The sequence below is a fragment of the Thunnus maccoyii genome, chromosome 1 (genome assembly GCF_910596095.1).
Source record: "Thunnus maccoyii chromosome 1, fThuMac1.1, whole genome shotgun sequence".
Taxonomy (NCBI): domain Eukaryota; kingdom Metazoa; phylum Chordata; class Actinopteri; order Scombriformes; family Scombridae; genus Thunnus; species Thunnus maccoyii.
The window spans coordinates 10245902-10267105 of NC_056533.1; the positions used below are offsets into that span (position 1 = coordinate 10245902).

At 40.4% G+C, this 21204-nt stretch overlaps 1 protein-coding gene and 1 long non-coding RNA gene across 2 annotated transcripts in view; both read left to right on the plus strand.

Annotated features, from left to right (window-relative positions):
* LOC121902452 (thrombospondin type-1 domain-containing protein 4-like) overlaps window positions 1-12823 on the plus strand; it is a 42520-nt gene extending 29697 nt beyond the window's left edge. Inside the window, exons 8-18 of the mRNA XM_042419770.1 lie at window positions 3765-3969; window positions 6718-6893; window positions 7115-7211; window positions 7383-7580; window positions 7716-7845; window positions 8103-8307; window positions 9436-9609; window positions 10154-10327; window positions 10494-10673; window positions 10958-11102; window positions 11357-12823. Of these exons, the coding sequence (XP_042275704.1) occupies window positions 3765-3969; window positions 6718-6893; window positions 7115-7211; window positions 7383-7580; window positions 7716-7845; window positions 8103-8307; window positions 9436-9609; window positions 10154-10327; window positions 10494-10673; window positions 10958-11102; window positions 11357-11499 (1827 nt within the window). The 3' untranslated portion in view covers window positions 11500-12823. The remainder of the gene's footprint in view (window positions 1-3764; window positions 3970-6717; window positions 6894-7114; window positions 7212-7382; window positions 7581-7715; window positions 7846-8102; window positions 8308-9435; window positions 9610-10153; window positions 10328-10493; window positions 10674-10957; window positions 11103-11356) is intronic.
* Window positions 12824-19924: 7101 nt separating this feature from the next.
* LOC121901846 lies at window positions 19925-21195 on the plus strand. The gene is made up of 2 exons (XR_006097405.1): window positions 19925-20030; window positions 21049-21195. It is a non-coding gene; the product is annotated as an uncharacterized LOC121901846 (long non-coding RNA).
* The last annotated feature ends 9 nt before the right edge of the window (window positions 21196-21204 follow it).

Below are 21204 nucleotides of genomic sequence, written 5' to 3' on the forward strand. Positions count from 1 at the left end.
TATTGAGTCAGTTTACCCACTTTACAGTTAACTAAAAAATGGTTCATATTTCTATATGTATTGTAAAAGAGGTCGCTCGTAGTGATAATTATCAACCAACTCTGTAGTTCTCTTGAACTTTACTGAGCTTTTTAGCATCTTTCAGCTCATTATTTTGGTTTTCCAGCCTACAACTTTACTGTTTTGGTTCACTTTCTCCGTTCTCATCAACCTCACTTTCAGCAGCAGCAAGCAGATGTTCTGAGCGACAAAGCTCTGATAAACAGCACCAAACAGCATACAGACAGACAGACATAAAGTGTTTGCAGCTTGTTGCGCTGCTGCAAAGTGATCCAAAATAATTATACTATTTTTTATGTACAAAAGTAATAGTACCACTCACATGCCAAATGATGTCATTTCTGAGTAGCCTAAGCTGTTCTACAAATAACATTTCCTAAGACATGTAGCAACCTTGAAATAAAGGAGGTGAAAGAAATCCTGGGGTTCAAGAGGTTAAGTGAAATCCCCAAATTCACATGACCCCAGAAACTAGTTGTTTGTTATTAATTTTAGGACCCAACACACTCATTTAATGTGTTAAGATTAACATTTAGCCCTAGAACTCACAGTTCACAGTTCACTTGGCGGCCAGCAATCATAACGCTGAGCACTGTCCGTCTACACTCGGGGTCCACACCCCAAGGTTTGGATTTTCTCTCTGCTCTTTAGAGTCTTTTCGATAAGTAAGAGTCTGAAACTCACCTCTCAGGACGTCTGTGTCTAATTCTAAATGTCTTGTTGTGTTTTCTGGGAGTAGAAGAAATCTCCAGTGACAAGTGCCTTTGGCTAAACTGTGTGTGAGTTCAGTTTGTTACAAAAATTCTGCAATATGATGAGTTTAACCCAGCTGCATTGTGTGGGAAAATACCATCAGGATTTACTTTAAGATTATGTTGTTTTCAGTGTTCGCGGGTTGACTTGGAGTCGACTCCACCGTCCTGACACATGTAACCATTTCCAGATGAAGGTGGGCTTCAGCGACATTTTAAAAATCTTGTTATAGTTCCACTGAAAACAGGGTGATTTCCCTCACCAGATGGCACTAAGCCACCCACAGAGTGAAGGTGAAAAAAGCATTGACGTAGTATCCGAGTGAAGAAACTAGACCTAGGTTGGGTTCCGCTCTGCCTCTACACCCACAGTTTTGTCTCTTTGGCAAATTCAATATTTTAAAAGGTGGTCTTATCACAGCTGCAAGACTTATACTGCGAAATTGGAAGATTCCTAGGTGTCCCACTGCGAAGGAATGATGATGGATTGATGAAATGATTAAGATTTCATCATATGAGCACATGTTGGGAAGAATTAATAGTGGGGGGAAAACAACAGACATGAGTTCAATTTTGGTTGCATGTTAAACTGAACTTAAAATAGAATGTAAAAACGTTAATTAATGACTGTACATTTTTCATGTTCATGATTTTATTTCATGTTAACAGATGGCCGTCTTCTGCTCTGTGTAAATGTCCTGTACAGTATCTGCTCCAAAAAATACAATTCTAACTATATAAAAAAAAAGAAAAGAAAGAAAGTAGACCTAGACTCCGAAGCTGCCTCCTGCTTCATCAACCACTTTCTGTTTGAGTTCTGCTGGGAAGATTTAGTGAGGCTCTCGCTTAGCCAAGACTGTGTTCATGTGTCCTGACACCAGCGACACCTCATTTTGATGGGTTCACAGTTAAGGTCATGTTTGTCACAGAGAGCCTTGGGGGCAGATGTGACAGTGTGGGGGGGATTATTCAGGGACAGATTAGGATGTTGTTTTCTCCAGCATGCTACTGCAAAGCTGAAAAGTTTGTCTTGACAGTTTAGTGATTTTAATGGTGCAGCTGTCTAAATCACTAGATATCAAAAAGTCCCTTAACTCTCTAATGCTTCCTGATTTGTAGGTGTAAAACCTCTTGGCTCTCCCCGTATCAAAAGAATGAAAACCCTGTGTGTTTTTTAGTCAACAGTCATGCGATATTACATTGAGAGTTTAGATTTTGGATCCATAAATTACACTGCTCTATTTATATGTTTTTATTCAGACATTTTCCCATCCAAATGGCCACAGATAACCTCTCACCATGTCAGCCTCTGTTTTATGAGGGGAACATTTTTTCCCTTTTTCAGGCAAATGCTGCCTAGCTGCTATAATTGTGTTGTTTTAGGTAGGAAGGGATTTATGGTGAAAATGGAGACGTGGAGGACATATTCATTGGTAGTCATGTCACTGACAGCCATCCTTGACTGCATTTTTGGTCATTTTCCACAGTCAAAATGTCCTCAAATGTGTTTTACCCTGGATACTTTTATCACTGTAGCATTCTGAGCTGCTTCATATTCACTGATCTGTAAAGTGAGATCATGAAGCACAGCAGTGCTTCCCTGAATGTTATCATGTTATGTTTTATCCTGGCTTTATCCAGCCCCATGCGGCACTGTGGCATAATTCCACACTGACCACAGAAGCGTTTGGCAGATACTTTTTTTTTTCTTAGTTCACTGTCCTTTTCTCTCATCGCTTATTTCCTGTGTGGAAGGAGGCACTCCATGTTTGTTTTGGCCCAAGTGGTGTTTTGGCCCAGAACAGAGGAGTGAACTGCTACGGATGGGAAAGAGCCAGACTCTCTTCTTGAGTTCACCCCAACTGCCTCAGTCCACTGCCTCAATCCTGGCCACCATCTCCCTTGCTATACCTCCCTCTATCCCCCTTCTCTTTACCTTGTTCACCTCCTTATCCTCTGCTTACTCCCTGTCTTTCCCCCATCTGTCTCCATTGGCTTGCAGCTGACTTACTGCTAGCTCAGCTAAACCCATGGAGAGGACCTCACTTTTTATGACTTATTAGACACTTCTTGTAAATTTGTTTTCGTCATTCATCTTCAGAGTTACGTTTGGCACCTCACGACCACATGTAAAGCTCAGCTGCCACAAATTAGTCTGTGTTGTTCAGGGAGTTACCATATTTAACATGCTCTTTTATGAATGTGAGGACCCAATGCACACATTAATAAAGGGAAATATGTTTGCAATCAGGGAATCCACATAGAAGTCTTTGGAGAGCTGCAAACTGACTAGAAGACCTGGAGATTGGCTGCTGTCCAATCACAGAAAAACTTAGTGTGATTGTGTCTTTCCCTGCCCATGAGGACCACTCTGTTGGTTTTCTTATTGGTAGATTAAGTCCATTTTGGCACTACAGTGCCTGCAACCCAGTGTGTCTGAGTGTACGACAGCTCACTGGGACCAGTTTTGACTCCCGCACCACCTGTTTGCACAGTGAGTTGTTTTTACTGCTGGTTTGACTGAATTTATGGACTGCTGATGTTAACTGTTCTAATTTTACTGTGCCCAGGTTTTCTGTAATTTATTACCACCAATATCACACAGAAAACTCACACCATGGAGAATTAGGAAGGAAATTCAGGGATTGATTCAATTTCACACCAGAATGATGCCTTCTGGAAAATAATGAGATCCTTGCTAATTAGTTATTCTATTATTGTAGTTAATAATGTGAGCAACTTCAATCAGCTTTGTAAACTGTTTCTTATAGCTAATTTGTTACTTTGACTGTGTGGTCCATGTGCTTTCACACCTCCTGTAAACTTTAAACAACTATTTCACTAAAGACTTTTATTACACACTTTGATACTTCAGCTACAGCTGTTTCACTCTGTAATGCTCGTCACTCCATACTTCCTCATTTAAACTCTGTGGTCTCAACTGTCTCACAGAGTCTAGGCTGCGATGAGTATCTGGGATCAGGAAAGGTGATGGACAAGTGTGGTGTGTGTGGAGGCGACAACACAACCTGCAGGCTGGTCTCCGGAGTCTTCAAACACAGTCTGTCCAAGATCGGCTACCACAAGATAGTGGAGATCCCAGAGGGAGCCACCAAGATCAACATCACAGAGATGGTGAAGAGTCGAAACTACCTAGGTGGGGAAAAAAAACCAAAACACGATAATTACTACGATACTTTATTGTTGTTGTGCTGTGCGCTCCACAGCATCAATTCACAAAGTGTATTTTGTAGTTTCACAGCAGAGATACATTAGCTAATTAGAGCAGAAGACTTCAACCTTCTTGCTCAGGACTGATCTGATGTTTTTATTCTAGCTTCTGTTTTACATATGGGTGAATTTTACTCATATGTAAGAACAAAAGCAGCTTTACCTTTTGACTAGGACTGAAAACTGCGAGCTGCAAACTAGTTCAGGCAGTCAACTCGAGCCTGCCACTACACTCACACAGCGTACTCTTCTCACATACAGTTTATCCAGCAAACCCTAGTGCTGGCGTACTTATTCTGTCAATGTTCTGCTCACTCTTTGGCTGTCATGCCTGCTTCCACACCACATCTGAAAAATATGCTGTCACTTGCTCCTTCTGCTGCTGCTGTTCATATAACATTACAAAAATCCCACAGTCACTCTGTATGGGGTGCGGTGAGGCCCCGAGTCTATATTTCCCTGGGGGGAAAGTTATCATTGTCACTCCCAATCCCTGCTGTGCTGAGCTTAATATTTTCTTCTGAGGAGCGATGAAGACAGAGCCTACACACTAAATATTAGTGTACATATTGTGCATTCACATAATAATCCTTTCCATGTGAGTTGGCTGACTGAACAGTTTGGGAAAGAACAGTTTGTGAAAGACCAGAAATGGTTTCTTAGCAGTTAATACAGTAACTAAGCATATCAATATATCAAAAACTTGCTGTAATACTATTTTGGTATCTGTTGGTTTGCCTGAGAATATGGTTTTTAAAGTTTTGTTGCTACAGAGTCTTGGCAGTTAGATATGCTTGAGATCTAGAGGGTCTTAAAACTGAGAGTTTTTATTGCATGACAGAATACAGTCCAGAAGGTTGAATGGTTGGTATTGATCAGTATCCTCCTTCTGTTTTGTGCTCTGAAGTGGAAAATCGTGGTTACTCTTCTTGATTAGCCTATAAAATATAAGACATCTTAGTGTTTGTTGATTGGACTACTTGCGTTTTCTTATTATAGCTGTAGATTTTTTATTTTATGTTATTGTAGCTGTTTCAGTTTCTATACAGGTTTATAGTTTTTTCAGTTGCAGTCTGTTTGATTCCCCTTGAGATCTGCCTGCTTTCCAGCTTGCAAAACATGCACAAGAAATAGGAATCTCCACCACACATACTATCATGTTACAGATTAAATGCATGATACCAAAGAAAAAAAGTTTATGGAAGGTCATGACAGACATGACTTAATGTAAAAAATATTTTTCATTTGATGCGTTGACATTTGACATATTAATTCTATTTGTTCCAGCTGTGTGCCCAGACGCAGGCAGCAGCTGCTTGAACAATTAATTAGATTTGTCTGATTAAATGGCAGATTACCAGGTAGCAGTGTCACTTTTTCAGATTTCACCAGCGTGCAGCCTTTCACAGGAGCCTCTGAGCAAAACGCACTACATAGATAATTGGTGTCTTTATAGAGCTGCAACAGTGGGACACAGAAGTGGGCTGTTTTCAGAAGTGACTGCTGGAATGTCAGACAATGTTTAATGAGAGCCATGCCCCAGCTCAGCAGTAGGTTCGGAGGAAGAAGGGAAGGACTTGATTCCCCCCGCAGCCGTTTCCCTCGAGGAAAGTGCATAAACATGCTTTCATTAGAGGATCTTACCCCTCAAGCCTCACCATCCTTTTTAATTAAGGTGAGGAATTTCACCACTCCATGAAAAAAACTAGGAAAACTCTAAGGATGGATTCAGCGGCTGCCTTTTAAATCTCAACTGCTTGGTACGCTCTGCTTTCATAGATTTGAAAAGAGGATTGTGTACAGCCATAAACATGCACACTTTCACATACACATATGCATTTACATTTACATAACATTCCCTCACTTTGTCTCACACATCCAACACTTACACTCACATACTGTAATGTTACCATCATTTTGGACAACGTTTCAGTAGCAGCCAAAAGTTTTTCACACATAAAATAAACAGTTCATTCTGAAATAAGAGTCCTTTCCACAATGTTTAAATACACTGCACCGCCTGAAAGTGAAGTGCCAATTTTAATTGCTTTTGAAAACAGGAGTCATCTTCAAATGTAATTTTTGAATTGACATTGACAAAATCCAGGTGCCAACATTTTTTTGTCCAAAATGGATTTATAGGTTTTGAAATTCAAACAAGAACAGGACACAAGGGCAGGAATCTAGCAGGATCCACATACTGTATCCTCACCACATCCTTGATTTTCCCTCAATTGGCCTCTGTTCTGTGCTGTGCATCTCTAATGTGCTTTCAGATGTCCAAACACTCTTTTATAAGCTTGTCTAATGTTACACTTCTAATGCTTTTCTAATGGTCTTTTGTATTTAATCCATGGAAGCAATGGAAAACATCTTGGGAGATTTTTTTACAGGATTTGCATGAAAGATTTGCCAGCACTAACAGATTGTCACGTTTATAAAAGACAGTGCTTCGAAAGTGCACGTGAGAGCACTTATTCAGTTAACTGTAATTATGTTTTTGGGTGGAGAAAGTCAGTCCGAGCTTTTTTTTTAAACTACAGTTCTCATTATGCCGAAATGGTTTTACATTAAACAATAATTATGTGGAAGAGACTGTGGCAATATTTTCCTTTTTGTTAAAGCTCAGGACTGTCAGTGGTGATTGTGTGGTTATTCTCTCCGTCCCTTCCAGCTCTCCGAAGCCGATCGGGGCGATCCATCATTAATGGAAACTGGGCTATTGACCGGCCAGGGAATTATGAGGGAGGGGGGACCATGTTCACCTACAGCAGGCCCAATGAAATCCGTAGCACCGCCGGGGAGTCCTTTCTCGCTGAAGGGCCTACCAATGAGATCCTAGATGTTTATGTGAGTAACCAATCGGCTCAGACCTCCAGATATTTACAGTAGTGATTCCTCTTTTATTCATAATGAAAAACACAAGTTTGACCTGAGAAAATAGACTTGTCATTCCATCTGAATTTTTCAAAATAAATTTTTTCCATTTTGGAAAAGCACTCTTCAAATATTTGAAGGTGAAGATTGTTATTTTAGGATTGTTTGACTGAGTCTCATCTACTTTCCCTCAGATGATCTTCCAGCAGCCAAACCCTGGTGTTCACTATGAGTACATTCTCCCCTCTGAGAAACCAGTTGGCCCTCAGCAACCAAACCACAAACCAGAAGGTAAATAAAATCCACTTCTCGCAGTTTATTGCCATAACTTTGTCTGATTGCTTGACACATGCATGCATTCTTCCATGAAACTTCCATGTGCATGAAACATCTGACATCACTGCGACTCCTATCTATTGTTATGTTTCTTAGTCCGTTTAAACTCCCATGTCCATGTCTTAGGGAATGCTGTGAATGGACAGGGTGGGTACGACCTTCACAATAATCCTCAGCAGGAAAACTACAACCCAGCAGGTGGGGGGGGGTACCCTCCTCGTCTCCCCGACAACCAGGTACCCGCCGTACAGCCACCCAGACGTGAGAGAGAGTACAACTGGAAACTGGCTGGTGCTACAGAGTGCAGTGCCTCCTGTGGTAAAGGTTAGACAACACAGTTTATGTTAAGTATTCATGTTTTAGTTTTCAAGTAGACTAGTAGTGCAAAAGGAAAGTAAGCTTGCATTTGTACATTACATGTAGAGCCTAACTTTAATATCTGCTTTGTGTGCTTTTTAGGTTTCAGACACTCCATCTTTCACTGCGTCCACCGATTGAACCATAACCAGGTTTCAGACACTTTGTGTGACAGCAGCAGCAGACCGACTCCGCAGGAAGAGCCCTGCAACCTGCAGCCCTGCCCGGCATTGTGAGAGACCACACTCCTCTGTTCTCACACCTGTGCACACTTCTGAATATTGCTGAATTTAAAGGACTTCCTATTCAAATTCGGCCCAAAAGGATGCACACTAGTTTTATGATGACTATACAGTTTAGAAAGTTACTTTAAAAAGTATCTTGAACTGAACAAATTACAACATAAACAACACCATGTGTACAGTATCTAGTATAAGTTTTCTGGCATATCTTCCTAATAACATGCTCTTGTGATTTCCTCCTGAGCAGCTGGGATATTGGAGAGTGGTCAGAATGCAGCAAGACCTGTGGCCTGGGCATGCAGCACCGGCAGGTGCTGTGTCGCCAGGTTTATGCCAACCGCACCCTCAACGTCCACACAAGTCGCTGCCAACACCTGGAGCGGCCCGAAACAGCCAGTACCTGCCAGCTGAAGATCTGCAGTGAGTGGCAGATCCGCTCCGAGTGGACCGCTGTAAGTGGTAGCTGTCAGTCACATGACTGAATCACTGTGCCTAACAACACTTGTCTGACCTGTCCCTGCAGTTAGTGTACAACATCGCCTTTAATGAGATAAACCTTGTAAAAAATAGATAAAAGTGCTGTGCATGTTTATTCCTGAGTTCAGTATCATACCTGTTTTCTTTTTGTTAAAGATATTGTTCAACATTTTGGGAAATACGCTTATTTGCTTTTTACCTGAGAGTTAGGTGTGAAGATGGTACCACTCTCACATCTGTATGGTGCCAGTTAGAGCCAGCAGCTGGATGCTTAGCTTAACATAAAGACTGGAAATGGGGGGAAACAGCTAGCCTGGCTCTAACCAGAGGTAACAAAATCCAATTACCAGCACCTCTAAAGCTCACTAATTAACAGGTTATACCTTGCTTGTTAAATTGGTGGAAAAAATTAAGTGTAAAAACAAAAAAATGCTTTTTCACAAAGTGTTATTTGCCAGACTACTTTGTGGCCAGGACCAGTTGCCAGGCAACCAAAAGAGACTCCAGGAAGTTATCGGTCCCGGCCAAGAAATATTCCAGCACATAACTCCCCATAAAACAGCAACTTACTTGTTTCTTAGTGAGCTTAACAGGTGCTAGTTGTTGAGAAACTGTTTTCAGTCTTCATGCTAAACTAAGCTAACCGGCTGCTGGTGGTAGCTTCATATTCACTGTATTAATCTTCTCATCTAAGTCTTGGCAGAGGAGCAAACAAACTTATTTCCCAAAATGTTTATTCTTTCAGTTTTTGTGATTCTCACATATGGTGGAAGTTGCTTGAGTTCCCTTTCGCCTCAGTTTACTTTGATGACTTATAAAGTATGAAGTCTGTTAACAGAGTGAGCATTCAAGTGCTGAATACTACAGTGCAGAGTGCACATTTTATTTCCTTTTAGTAGGGCTCTAAGGTACATAGGAACATAAAAATGACATACAGTGCACTGCATATGGCAGGAAGCAGCACACTCAAGGAAAGTCCAGTTCTTCTAGAGATACACTGGTGCACTAAATAAAGCCACTCATGTAAAAACACAAAGAAGTGATCCAGTCTTTCCAGCTCCCTCCACAGTTCAGTTTTAACCATGTGGCCCACGTCCCTGTAGTGCTCGGTGCCATGTGGGCTGGGTCAGAGGTCACGGGATGTTCGCTGTGTCAGCAATGTGGGCGACTTTGTTCTTGATGAGGAGTGCAACATGAATCTGCGACCCTTTGACGTAGAGAACTGTGACATGGGACCCTGTGCCAAGAGCTGGTTCTACACTGAGTGGGGCAGTAGGGTAGGTGTTAGAGCCACAATCAAAGGTAGTAACTTCCATTCATGTCTTAGAACTGTAGTAGTCATTGTATAGGTCTGTCATCATGCATCAAGCAGCTGTTGTTGATAACCAGATAATATATAGATCTTTTAACATAGATTTTGACAGCTAGAAAGACAGTAAAGTTTGGTAAGGTCTGCATACACAGATTACCTTTATTATAAACAACTAATAGGCCATAATTCAGCCAATAATCTTGATGCCCTTATGCGTTCTGTTGAATGATCGTCTAGAAGCTTAAGTTAAGGAAATGAGTAAAATAAGAGAAAGGAGAATGTTTTAAGATAGAGACTATCAGAATAGTTAGATACAGAAGATGATGTATATGGGAGAGAGACTCAGAGAGGATGTGGAGTCAGTTTCTTTACAGACATCCTAATTGAATCAGGTTATGGCCCAGTATCTAAGTATTTTACACAAAAATAAAAGTAGACAGATGTGTTTTAAAATGACTGGGGATACAGGTTTCCAAAAAGAAAGTGTAAAATGAGTGTTTACTCCATAGTGCTCTGCTGAGTGTGGGATGGGTGTACGGAGCCGGGGAATCCTCTGCCTGACCAACCACGTTGGCAGCCTTCCTCTGGAGGGGTGTGGCAGCGAGCGGCCTGCAGACTCTCAGGTCTGCAACAACGGCCCCTGTGAGAATCGCATTGAGTGGTACACAGGCCCCTGGAACCAGGTATGAGGACAACAGAAGGTCATGCTGGGCTTAAGGGGGAGTTGTCTGGAGCAGCTGTGTACCTGGGGTTTTACAGTGACATTACATTGACATGTTTTTCCCTCTCTGTATTTTTCAATGTCTAATTAAATCCATGTGGTCTATGTTATTGTTGTATGTGAGCCAGTGCTCTGCAGAGTGTGGCGCAGGCAGCCAGCAGAGGTCAGTGGTGTGTCTGATGAAGTCAGATGAAGGATTCACTGTCATGCCACCATATGAGTGCTCCTCCCTGGAGCGGCCTCTCAGTCAGCAGAGCTGCAACCTCAAAGCCTGTGGAGCAAAGTGGTACCACACTGACTGGAGTGCTGTGAGTAAGATACATAACCCTCTCCCCTCTTGCTGTTTAGATGCACATGAGCAAGGCAAGGCAAGGTCTACTTCCTACTCATCCCACTAGTAGCATTGTGGACAACAAGGCTGAAGCAGTTCTCTGGGTGGCTGTGTGATAATAGTTACCATGTAGATATTTGCAAACATAACAGAGTGTTCCAGGATTAAAATGATTTGGTAAAAAACACAAAACAGTGACAAATAGTAAAGGGTGGAGGGTGGAGTTTTTTATTAAACTGTGACTGACTTCTGTCCTCCCAGTGTTCAAAAACATGTGAGGGCGGTTTCCGCGTGCGGGAGGTGCGCTGCCTGTCTGACGACATGCTGTCCAGTGAGGACTGCGACGAGAAGCTGAAACCAGCAGTGAAGGAAGACTGCAACCCAGAGCCTTGCGTACCTCAAATAGGTCAGTCATCTCCCAAAATATTATCTTGAATAGTATTGACCTGCATAATTGGGAAAACAAGGGTCATTATAGTTAAGAGTAAACGGGTCCCTGAATACCTGAACCCCAGAGTTTGGTAAAGAGTAGAAGTTCATACACCATTGTGGAGCTACGAATGTTGGCGACACTCTAACCAGGCTCTGTTATCATCTGTTTGCTGTCAGCTTTCTTGATTAGAATTAGAAATATGAAATCAACCCTTGTTTTTGTTTCAGATGAGAACTGCAGAGACAAGTACTTCAACTGCAACGTTGTGGTCCAGGCTCGCCTCTGTGTGTACGATTACTACAAGACTACATGCTGCGCTTCATGTTCAAGAGTGAACCACAGACAGTCGATCCATCGGGCCCGCAGCTAGCACTCTCTGCCAGAGTCGCTCAACTCCATGCAGGGCCAGACTCAGTACCTGCTGCAAGCTCCTGGACCAGCCAGAGAAGTGGACAGGCTGGACCTTGCCTAAAATGGACACTTGATTTATTTGCCTGGGATGGGAAATGTAGAGAGAACATTTCTGTCAGTTCATTTGGAGTCAGCTGCTGGGAGAGAGGAATAACTTAGGATAGTGAAGGACAGAAATCCACTCACTGGATAAACAGAGCCCTGGCAGGGTGAGAGACATCAGTAGCAAACCAAGGAGCCTACAAACCATTAATGGAATTTAACCACGTCTTTTTTTTTCATTGGAAGCAGTTTGCAGCCATCTTCCACCTACAGTATAATGTCTCTTGTGGATTACATATGAAGAGGAGAGCTCCTGTAACTGTTAAACATGGACAGTGTATAGACTGTGTCTGTTCTAATATGGTTCTTTACAATCTACAGATTTTCACGTGCTGTCATATGAAGTTGATACTGTCTCACCTATTATCAACTATTTAACACCCTCTTTGTTCACCAAAGATATGTAACCTCATCATACTGGAGACAGTAACAGATAAACTATTTTTTTTCGTAAGAAAAAAAAACTGTGCATCAAACCCACAATATTGCAAATGGTGTATCCATTATGCAGCATTGCAATGAATGAACTCACAAAGAAAATATCTTTGTGGCCCAGATAGGATTTTTTTGATGGCCTAAGCAGTGGAAAACGACCCTTTTTCCTGCCTGCACAGCCATGAGGTGTAAATGCAACCTATGTAATATGTATGTACATATGTATGTATGACAGAGTGAATGATAAAGTTTTTTTTAAGAAGTACTCAGACAGTCCTTCCAGCAACTGAAGAGAAAAAAGCCCTCTTTATTTATTTGTGTGGCTCCCCACGGAGGACACTGGTTTATCGGCCACCGGTGGCCCCTTTTTGGCTGCGGGGATAAAACCTTTGCTGCCTCTCCACCAATCACAGTCTCAAAACTGAATGTAGGCATTCCACAGCCTGCTGGATGGTTGAAGCAGATGGTGAGAAACCCTAATGTATTTTTGAGTTGAAAACAAACTGCATATATATATATACTGTATATATATTTTCTTCTTCTTCTTTTTTTCTGTGGGAGATGATCATTCCACAATTGTATAATTCCTGCTCCAGATGAAATCACCAATCATACATAATTGGCTTATCCATAAAATATCAATATGTGATTGTAAAGATAAATCATTACAGTATTTAAAACTGTTGATCTGGTATGGTATGCATAAAGTTTATTTTAAAAGTAAATCTTTGTTTATGAACCAGCATCTTCGGAAGACCTGTTTTTTCAGTTAGATACACATCCTGCACACTGTACCTCTCAAATGTTCAATTGTTTTTGTGTCGTAGCTGTTATCAGTTCCCTCCGAGCACTATAAACTTACCTTGGATCCATAAGTACTATACTGTATTATTGTTAAAATTCAAGATGACTTCCGGGAAGATGGCGGAGTGAGTAGGCGCATAGTTAACTAACTCTTTCAAGTCTGTTCAAATAAACCCACAAAATACATGCAACTTACCTGACAAAAGTAAGTTATGAGAGGGGAAATCAAAAGAAGAAACGTAAAACAAGACAAAGTTGAAGAACAACCTGTAATGGAAGAAATTTCCGAACACGATGCTAGCGAACATGAGGAAAGCGCAATGGGAAAAATGGACCGACAAGACCACATGGAGACATTCCGAGCTGGGCTTGCTACTATCAGCAAACAAGAGTTACTACATGAGCTAACCACACTTAAAGACGAACTGAAGAGAGAGATGAAGCATGAAATCCCTAATCTCCGGCGAGAAATAGACTGTAAGCTCACAAAGTACAACAACAAACTACAGACACAAAAGGTGAGCATCGCCAAAGCCCAGAGCAGAACTGGAAGAGTGGAGGATGGAGGCAAATGATACACTGTTGGTGATGCTGGATCAGACACGTCAGATACAAGAAAAAATAACTGATCTTGAAGGGAGATGAAGGAGAACTAATATCTCACTCCTCGGACACTAAACACCAAACTCAAGTTGCCTGAAGGAACTAATTCTCAGATCCAACGAGTCCACAGATCCCTTGCCCAAAAACCAAGCCTGAGTGCTGCTCTCAGATCAATTGTGGTCAATTCTCTATTGTTCAAGATGAAAGAAATGATTTTGAAGAAAGCGTGGCAGAAGAAGATACATGTAGGGGGCAAACAAATCTTTGATCATGATTACCCCACCAAAATTGTCCAGAAAGGAAGGACATATGTGGGCATCAAAAAGGTGCTGAAGGAAAAAGGAATCTGTTTCCAGACACTGCTCGCAAAAATACAGATACATTGGAACAATGGAGTGAAGATGTATGAAAACACCAGGGAAGCCACACGGGACATGAAGGAAAGAGGCTACATGGTGGATGTACCTTACCCTGCAAGGCAGTTGGATTCGCAAGATGATGCGAGAATCCATCTTGTCAGGCTTCAAGTTATGCGCTTGTGTCCGAACCATCAGTGGTTCGGACCAATCAGCATCTTGTAAGGATTCTTGTGTGATCTCGCAATGTCTTGATTCCAGCTGCTTCACAAGGTATGATGGTAATAGATGGTTCATCCAATCACCTGTCAAGTATTTTTTGAAAGTGTCTGCCCTTTTCCTAACAGTTTCCAAGGACGACTTCTCAGATGGTTCTGTGTAACAAACCATCTGCCGCATCAGGTTAGGACATACCAGGAGGGGACACCAAACCTGCAGTGGAGGGAAGGACGTGAGGAATGTCAGAGTGGCAGCAAGTGAAGGAGAAAGAATGGAGACGGGATACAGTGCACCAAACAAGAGAGGACTTTCAGTGGAGATCTTAAAAATGTTGTGCTTAAGGAAAGAGTTAACATACAGGTATGGTTAAGGACCAAGACAGCATGATTAGGTAGAGAGGGGATGATGAAAAGATTTAAATGGGCAGACCTTTCAACAAAGAATATTTGTTAAGCATTGAATGGAACTTTTCCCACATACTGGATTAAAATGACTATGATACAGAAAAATGGATCCACAGTGGGAAGATTAGAAATCTTTCAGACTTCTTAAGTTTATATAATACACTAAAAACCAACTGAAAAAGGTCAAGTTATTTAAGTGGGACATGTCTAGACATTGTTGGGTATAGTTCTAGGTCTAGGGAGGGGCCCTCTTCAGAGATGAGGATTTGGGGAGGAATGAATGATCAGCCCATATTTGGAAGTCCTCTATATTTCTTGTTTGTGTTGTGTTAATAAATGTTCATGATTATTTAGTTCAGAACTGTCCAGGAGCACATTTTCAGCGAGTAGCAAAACATAATGATGAATGACAATATCAAGGTAATGTTACTGAATGTGAATGGTCTAACCACTCCAATGAAAAGAGAAATGGTTATGACAAAACTGAAAAAGGAACAAGCACAAATCATATTCCTCCAAGAGACCCATTTATCCCAGTTAGAACCTGGAAAACTAAAAAGGTATGGCTACAGGAATTTATATTACAGTTCATATAAAGAGGGACGCAGAAGAGGAGTTGTAACATTATCAAACACAACCCAATTTGATTATGAGACGGAATTCAAATATAAAGGAGGGTATATTACAGTAAAGGGAAGATTAAAAAATGAACCAATAACACTGATAAATGTATATGCACCCCCAGAAAGCAATAAATATTTTTTCAAGTCCCTGTTTGATGTCATAGCTGGAGAAATAGAGGAAATCTTAATTTGTAGGGGAGATCTAAATGTTGTTATGAATCACAGTATGGATATACGAGTCTCAAAAGAACGAAAAATGCAGTTAACAAGATCCATAAATATGCCATTGAAGGAGATGGGGATGATAGATATATGGAGAAATCTACATCCTTTGGAAAAAGATTTCACACATTATTCAGCTGCTCATAAAGTCCATTCAAGGGTAGAGATTTTTTTTTTATGAATGTAGGTGATAGCCATAGAGTGAAGGAATGTAGGATTGGAGGGCCAGATGTGTCAGACCATTATCCACTCTATTTAAAAATATGCCTAAATAACAGAGAACGACATACAGTATGGAGACTCAATGTGGGTATATTGAATAATGAACAAAGAAAGGAGAAGGTAAAGAAACAGAAATAAAAAGATACAAAGAAGAAAATAACAATGGAGCAGTGGACCCAACAATATTTAAGGACGCCATGAAGGTGGTCATTAGGGGAAACTTGATAGCTCAAACTGCACGTGTAAAAAGTGTTAGAGACAAGCAGAAAATATACTGAAAGAGTAAGTGAATTAGAGCAGGATTATCAGAATACAAATGATCCAAAGGTATATCAACAAATCAAGGTCTTGAAAACAAAGAGAAATGACATACTACTAGATGAAGTTGAAAAAAGAAACAAGTTTCTGAAACAGAGCTACTATGAAACAGGCTCAAGGGCCACTAAACTACTACCAAAATGTACATGTAAACAACAAGTAATCAATATCAATCAATCAATATGCATAAAATCAGAGACCCTCACATAAGTGAGTTAACATATATATCAGAGGATATAGAGAAAATCTTTCAAGGGCACTACAAGGAATTATATACACAACCTGCATCTGTAGATGAAGAGGAAATGAAAGCATTTCTAAATTCATTGGAACTGCCATCAATTGGCTATCTACAAAATTATATACTAATGGCCAATATTACAATGGAGGAGTTAAAAGATTAAAAAATAATAAATCTCCAGGTCGTGATGGATACTAGGGATGTGCAGAGGCCCAGTATTTGTATTTGTATCTATTTTTGTTGGGGCAGCAAAATTATTTGTATTTGTATCTGTTTTCGAATAAAAATGGAAAGAGGCTTAAAAATCCTGTTTTTGTTTTTATTTCGCTTTTAATTTTAGAAAATTAAAGTGTTACAATAAATGTTCATGAATAAGCTACCTTATGAAGGAGGTCCCCACACCAGGTCTCCAACTGGAGTCTCCCAGATCATAGATGACTGCGCTGACTACTGAACTAAAACTTTGCTCATTCCAATTGTGCAGACAGACCTCTACCTATTTATACAACCATAGCACAGAGACAGCACACTGTGTAACATGTAGGGAAGAACTTCAAAGGCAATTCTTGCTTTTCACTTCATTTATTGCCTATTTTTACAACCTAACTTTGTGGAAAGGAGAAGGGGAACAACAGGTTATGGAGAGTCCCATCGGAGCACTTTGCGTGTGTCAGTAGCTCAGCTTTGTCTCTGGGGAACACCCCCAACTCTGGGAGTTATGTCCAAATTAGGAAATGTGTGTCATGTAGCAGGTGGATGTGACTCTCCTCGTTGAGACCTGCTGATAGGCGTAACAGCAGAGCAGAGGAGAGGGACTGAGATAGTGATGTAACCGACCTGTGCGCTGGTATTTGACATCCCAAAAACAAATCATTTTTAAGATATTAGTATGAAACAAATATTTGTAAAAAAAACCCCACTATTTGTGCTTTGCCGAATAACATATTTGTTTTCAGGCACACCCCTAATGGATACCCTGCAGAGTAGTATAAGATGTTCAGGGATGAGCTAGCACCACTACTCATGGCCTTTTTTAATTGGACACTTCAAAATAATAAAATACCACCATCATGGACTGAGGCAATAATTTCAGTCATCCCAAAACAAGGAGGCGATAAGGAACACTGTGGGAATTATAGACCAATTTCATTACTAAATGTAGACCATCAAAATATATCTAAAAGTGTAGTAGACGTGCACATCTCATAAACTTCAAAGAAGTGCTAGATCAATGAAACAATGTAACAAAGAAAGATGAAGTTCTGCACACTGTAGCTGCCTTAGATGCAGTTTATTGATATTGAGACATCCATCAGTGATATTTTGAGCTACATGCTCTTCTTCAGACATCTTCTAACATCACTGGTGGATGTCTCAATATTAATAAACTGAATCTAAGGGAGCTACAGTGTGCGGACTTTCATCTTTCTTTGTTAAATGTAGACTATAAAATAAATACAACAATTATTTCTAAACAACCACCTTCATAACAGAGATGATAGAAGAAGATCAAACAGGATTTATAAGAGGACATCAAACACGGGATGAGATCAGAAGAACCCTACATAGTGCAGATCAAGCACAAAAGAAATAACAAGGTATTATATTAGTAAACACTGATGCAGAAAAAACATTCAATCGTGTAAAATGGAAATTTCTATGAAGTGTCACAACGATTCGGATTTAGCCAGTTAATCAATACAATGCATTAACAGCCCACTGCTAGAATTAAAATAAATGGAAACCTGACAGACAAAATTAGTTTACAGAGGTCATCTAGGCAACGATGTTGTCTATCACCCACTCTATTTGCTCTTTTTATACAGCCTTAGGCACAAGCAGTTCATCAAAACACAGAACTTAAGGGAGTTATGGTTATCTCCCATAACTGAAATGATACTTTTATGCTGTCCTGGTAAGATATATCATATGTTGCTGCAAACCAGATTACACAGCAAAGTGGAAGGAAATGGAAAAAGAGGTTGGAGAATATTCAATCCAGAACATTATTGGAGATGAAGAGCATACCAGAAAATTAAAAATCATATGGACTCAATTACATTGATTACTCTGGAATTATGGTTCAGGATAATAAAAACTTACAGGATAAAGAAAGATAGAAATATGCTAAAATGGATAGCATTTGATAGTAATTTTAAACTGGCCGGGTATGATAAAGGATTCAAACAGTGGGTAACCAAGGGAATCACAGCATGATGTGCTTAGAAGGACAGGAAGCTGGTGAGTTTCCAGCATTTGAAAGATAAATATGATTTGGGTAAGCATAAATTCTATAGGTACCTACAACTAAGGGACTACTTTACGAAGGAAATGAAAATAGACCCCTGCGTGGAAGTGAATGGTGTGATCCAAAGTATAACCAGTTCATACAAAGAAACAAAAATTAGAATTATATCCGCACTATATCAAAAGTTGACGACAAATAAGTGTTCAACTAAATATATAAAAGAAAAATGGAGGATCAACATAAAATTTCAGATGATGATTGGCAAAACATATGGAAAATACATCAAACATCCACCGATTCACGGATATGGAGGGAATTCTCTCGGAAAAATCTGATCCGTTTTTTTTCAATCACGCCCAAGGTCAAGAGCAAACATTTAAACATAAATCTGCCATGCTGGAGAGAATGTGGAGTATTAAATGCAGACCACTCACATATATTTTGGAAATGCCACAGAATATTAATGTTTTGGAAAATGGTATGCAACATTTTGCAAAAGATACTAAGATATGATATCCATATGAGCGACATGGTACTCTATCTGTGTAATTTCACTGAAGAAAATGTACAAATGTATGGGATATGTATCTGGTCAAATAGTTAATAGCTAGTAAAAAAGCTTTCACAAGGAAATGGGGTAAAGTCTATCCTCCTACCCAAGAACAATGGCTAGAGATAGCAGAGGAAATCTACATAATGGAAAAACTGACACACTGTTTGAGATTGCAAGAAGCACAGCTGGAAATAAAGTGGGGGCAATGGACATCATTCAGGATCCAAAACAGCGATGAAGACTATGGAAAGGACATCTGATTTAGTTGATGAAACTGTGAGAATGGACGGACTGCTGAGGATGTGACAACAAAAAAATATTGGTATTGTTTTGTTTTTATGTTTGTTTGTTTGTTTGCATAGTTATCTGTTGGTTTTGCATATTTATGAATGATGAAGTCATCAATAAAAACTAAAGTGGAAACACAAAGTTCAAGATGACTCAAGTATAAATCCTTTTTTGAATGTTCCAGCATGATGGCTTGAGTCTTGAATTTCCCAAAAACAAAATACCAGAATCCATCAGTATTCAACATACAGCTGCAACTGATAAAACATCTGTATTTGCTATATCTTAGATTTCAAGTGTTAAACAGTTTATTTTCATGAGGAGTGTTTTTGAGATTGTGTGAAATAAACAAAATTATTGATTATTTGTATAGGTTACAGCATATTTTCCTTGTGTGATTCCCAAACTGATGCAGTTTCACATCACAGAGAGGGTGAGGGAGTGATGTCTCTAATTTATGTGATACGGAGGGTCATCCATCTAGAGGACAAAGACAGCATTACAACTAAAGATTTATAATAGAAGTTCCACCTTTTTTAATGATATACATGTTGATTTAATGCAGATTCATCTTCATGAAATTAAATAATGAAATTTTGATCTGTCAGTCGGTCATATACAGTACATTTTATGAGATAACTGTCTCTAACAAAAAAGACTAAATATATAAATAAGAATCTGCTGCACACAGTAGCAAATTAAAATATTTAAAGAATTATATTTCTCTTACTTGGGCACAGAAACTAATTAACATTTTTAGAGAAGTGGTTGAAAGCTCCAGAAGAAGCTAGTATATGGCGTCTGAAGGGTTTTGCAGAGACATGAAAGCTTCGATCTCCACCACGGTGCGAGGTAATTACATTGTAGAGCAACTGTACTGCACATTGCTTGGAGGTGTTTTTGGTTCAACTTGACCCCTGCCTAACCTACCTTGCATGTATCAATGCTGATGTGGTAATGAGTTATTGTTATATTCTTTTGTGTCCATAAAGGTATCTGGGAGAATGTGGGTATGGTGTGTCCCAGGCGTAACGCTGGATGCGTGAGCAGCGCGTGTGCGTGTGTGTCGCTGAACTGCTGCGTCTCTCACGCTTGCAGCGTCCACACTGGAAGCGTGTCTGCTGCGGCGCTTCTGCCACTGGCAGCCCTATCTTTCTCGTTTTCCCTGTCTATTTCTGCTGAGAACCGCGCGCGTCACGCGGAGAAAATAGGCGAGACCTCGAATCTCTAGATGAAGCGCGCGTCTCACGCGGGCAGTGTGGCCGCTCTAACCTGTTAACATGGGCGCAGAAATGAAAAGCAAGAGGTTCCGCGACGCACACGCGCTGCTCACGCATCCAGTGTGTCCCAGGGGTAATGCTCCCAACTCACTGTGTTGGTCAGGCTCTCACCTTGACTGATCCCAGCCAGCAGCTGCAGGCTTTTACTTTTCGTTTGACTTTACTTTTTGTTTTCACTCCACAACACTTTACACTTCATTGTTCACGCATTCACATCTACATTACTGATGTTACTGACTGACACACTCCATATTTGTAATTATTTCTTCAGTTGTTTACTTTATTATAATAAATCTCTTTAATTTACTGTCATCTGTTGTGTCCGTTAACACATTCGTCATGGCCTAGGAGCCAAGTTCTGACGTATCTGACAGGTTGTCAGTAGGATGGTGGACCTGGAAGTTTTTATTGGGCAGGGTGTGACATCCCTCTCTCTGCCTTTTGCTTAAGAGATTGCTTTGGCTTCCTGGCTGCGAGCCAGTGGGCGGGGGTGGAGAGGACGTCAGGAAACTACCTGCACCTGGTTAGTTTAGGCCTCAGCCTATTTAGGTGGCTTCTTTGTTAACCTTCTGCTCTTCTCTTGTTCCCAGGCCTCCACCAACCAGATGGGTTAGGGTTTGGTTTTGTTTTGTTTGCACATACTTCACTCTTCCACACATTGCATTCATTACTGACTGCTGACTAACATTATTATATTTTATTTTAAGTTGACAATAAATGTCATTTTAGAAGCTTTATTCATGTGT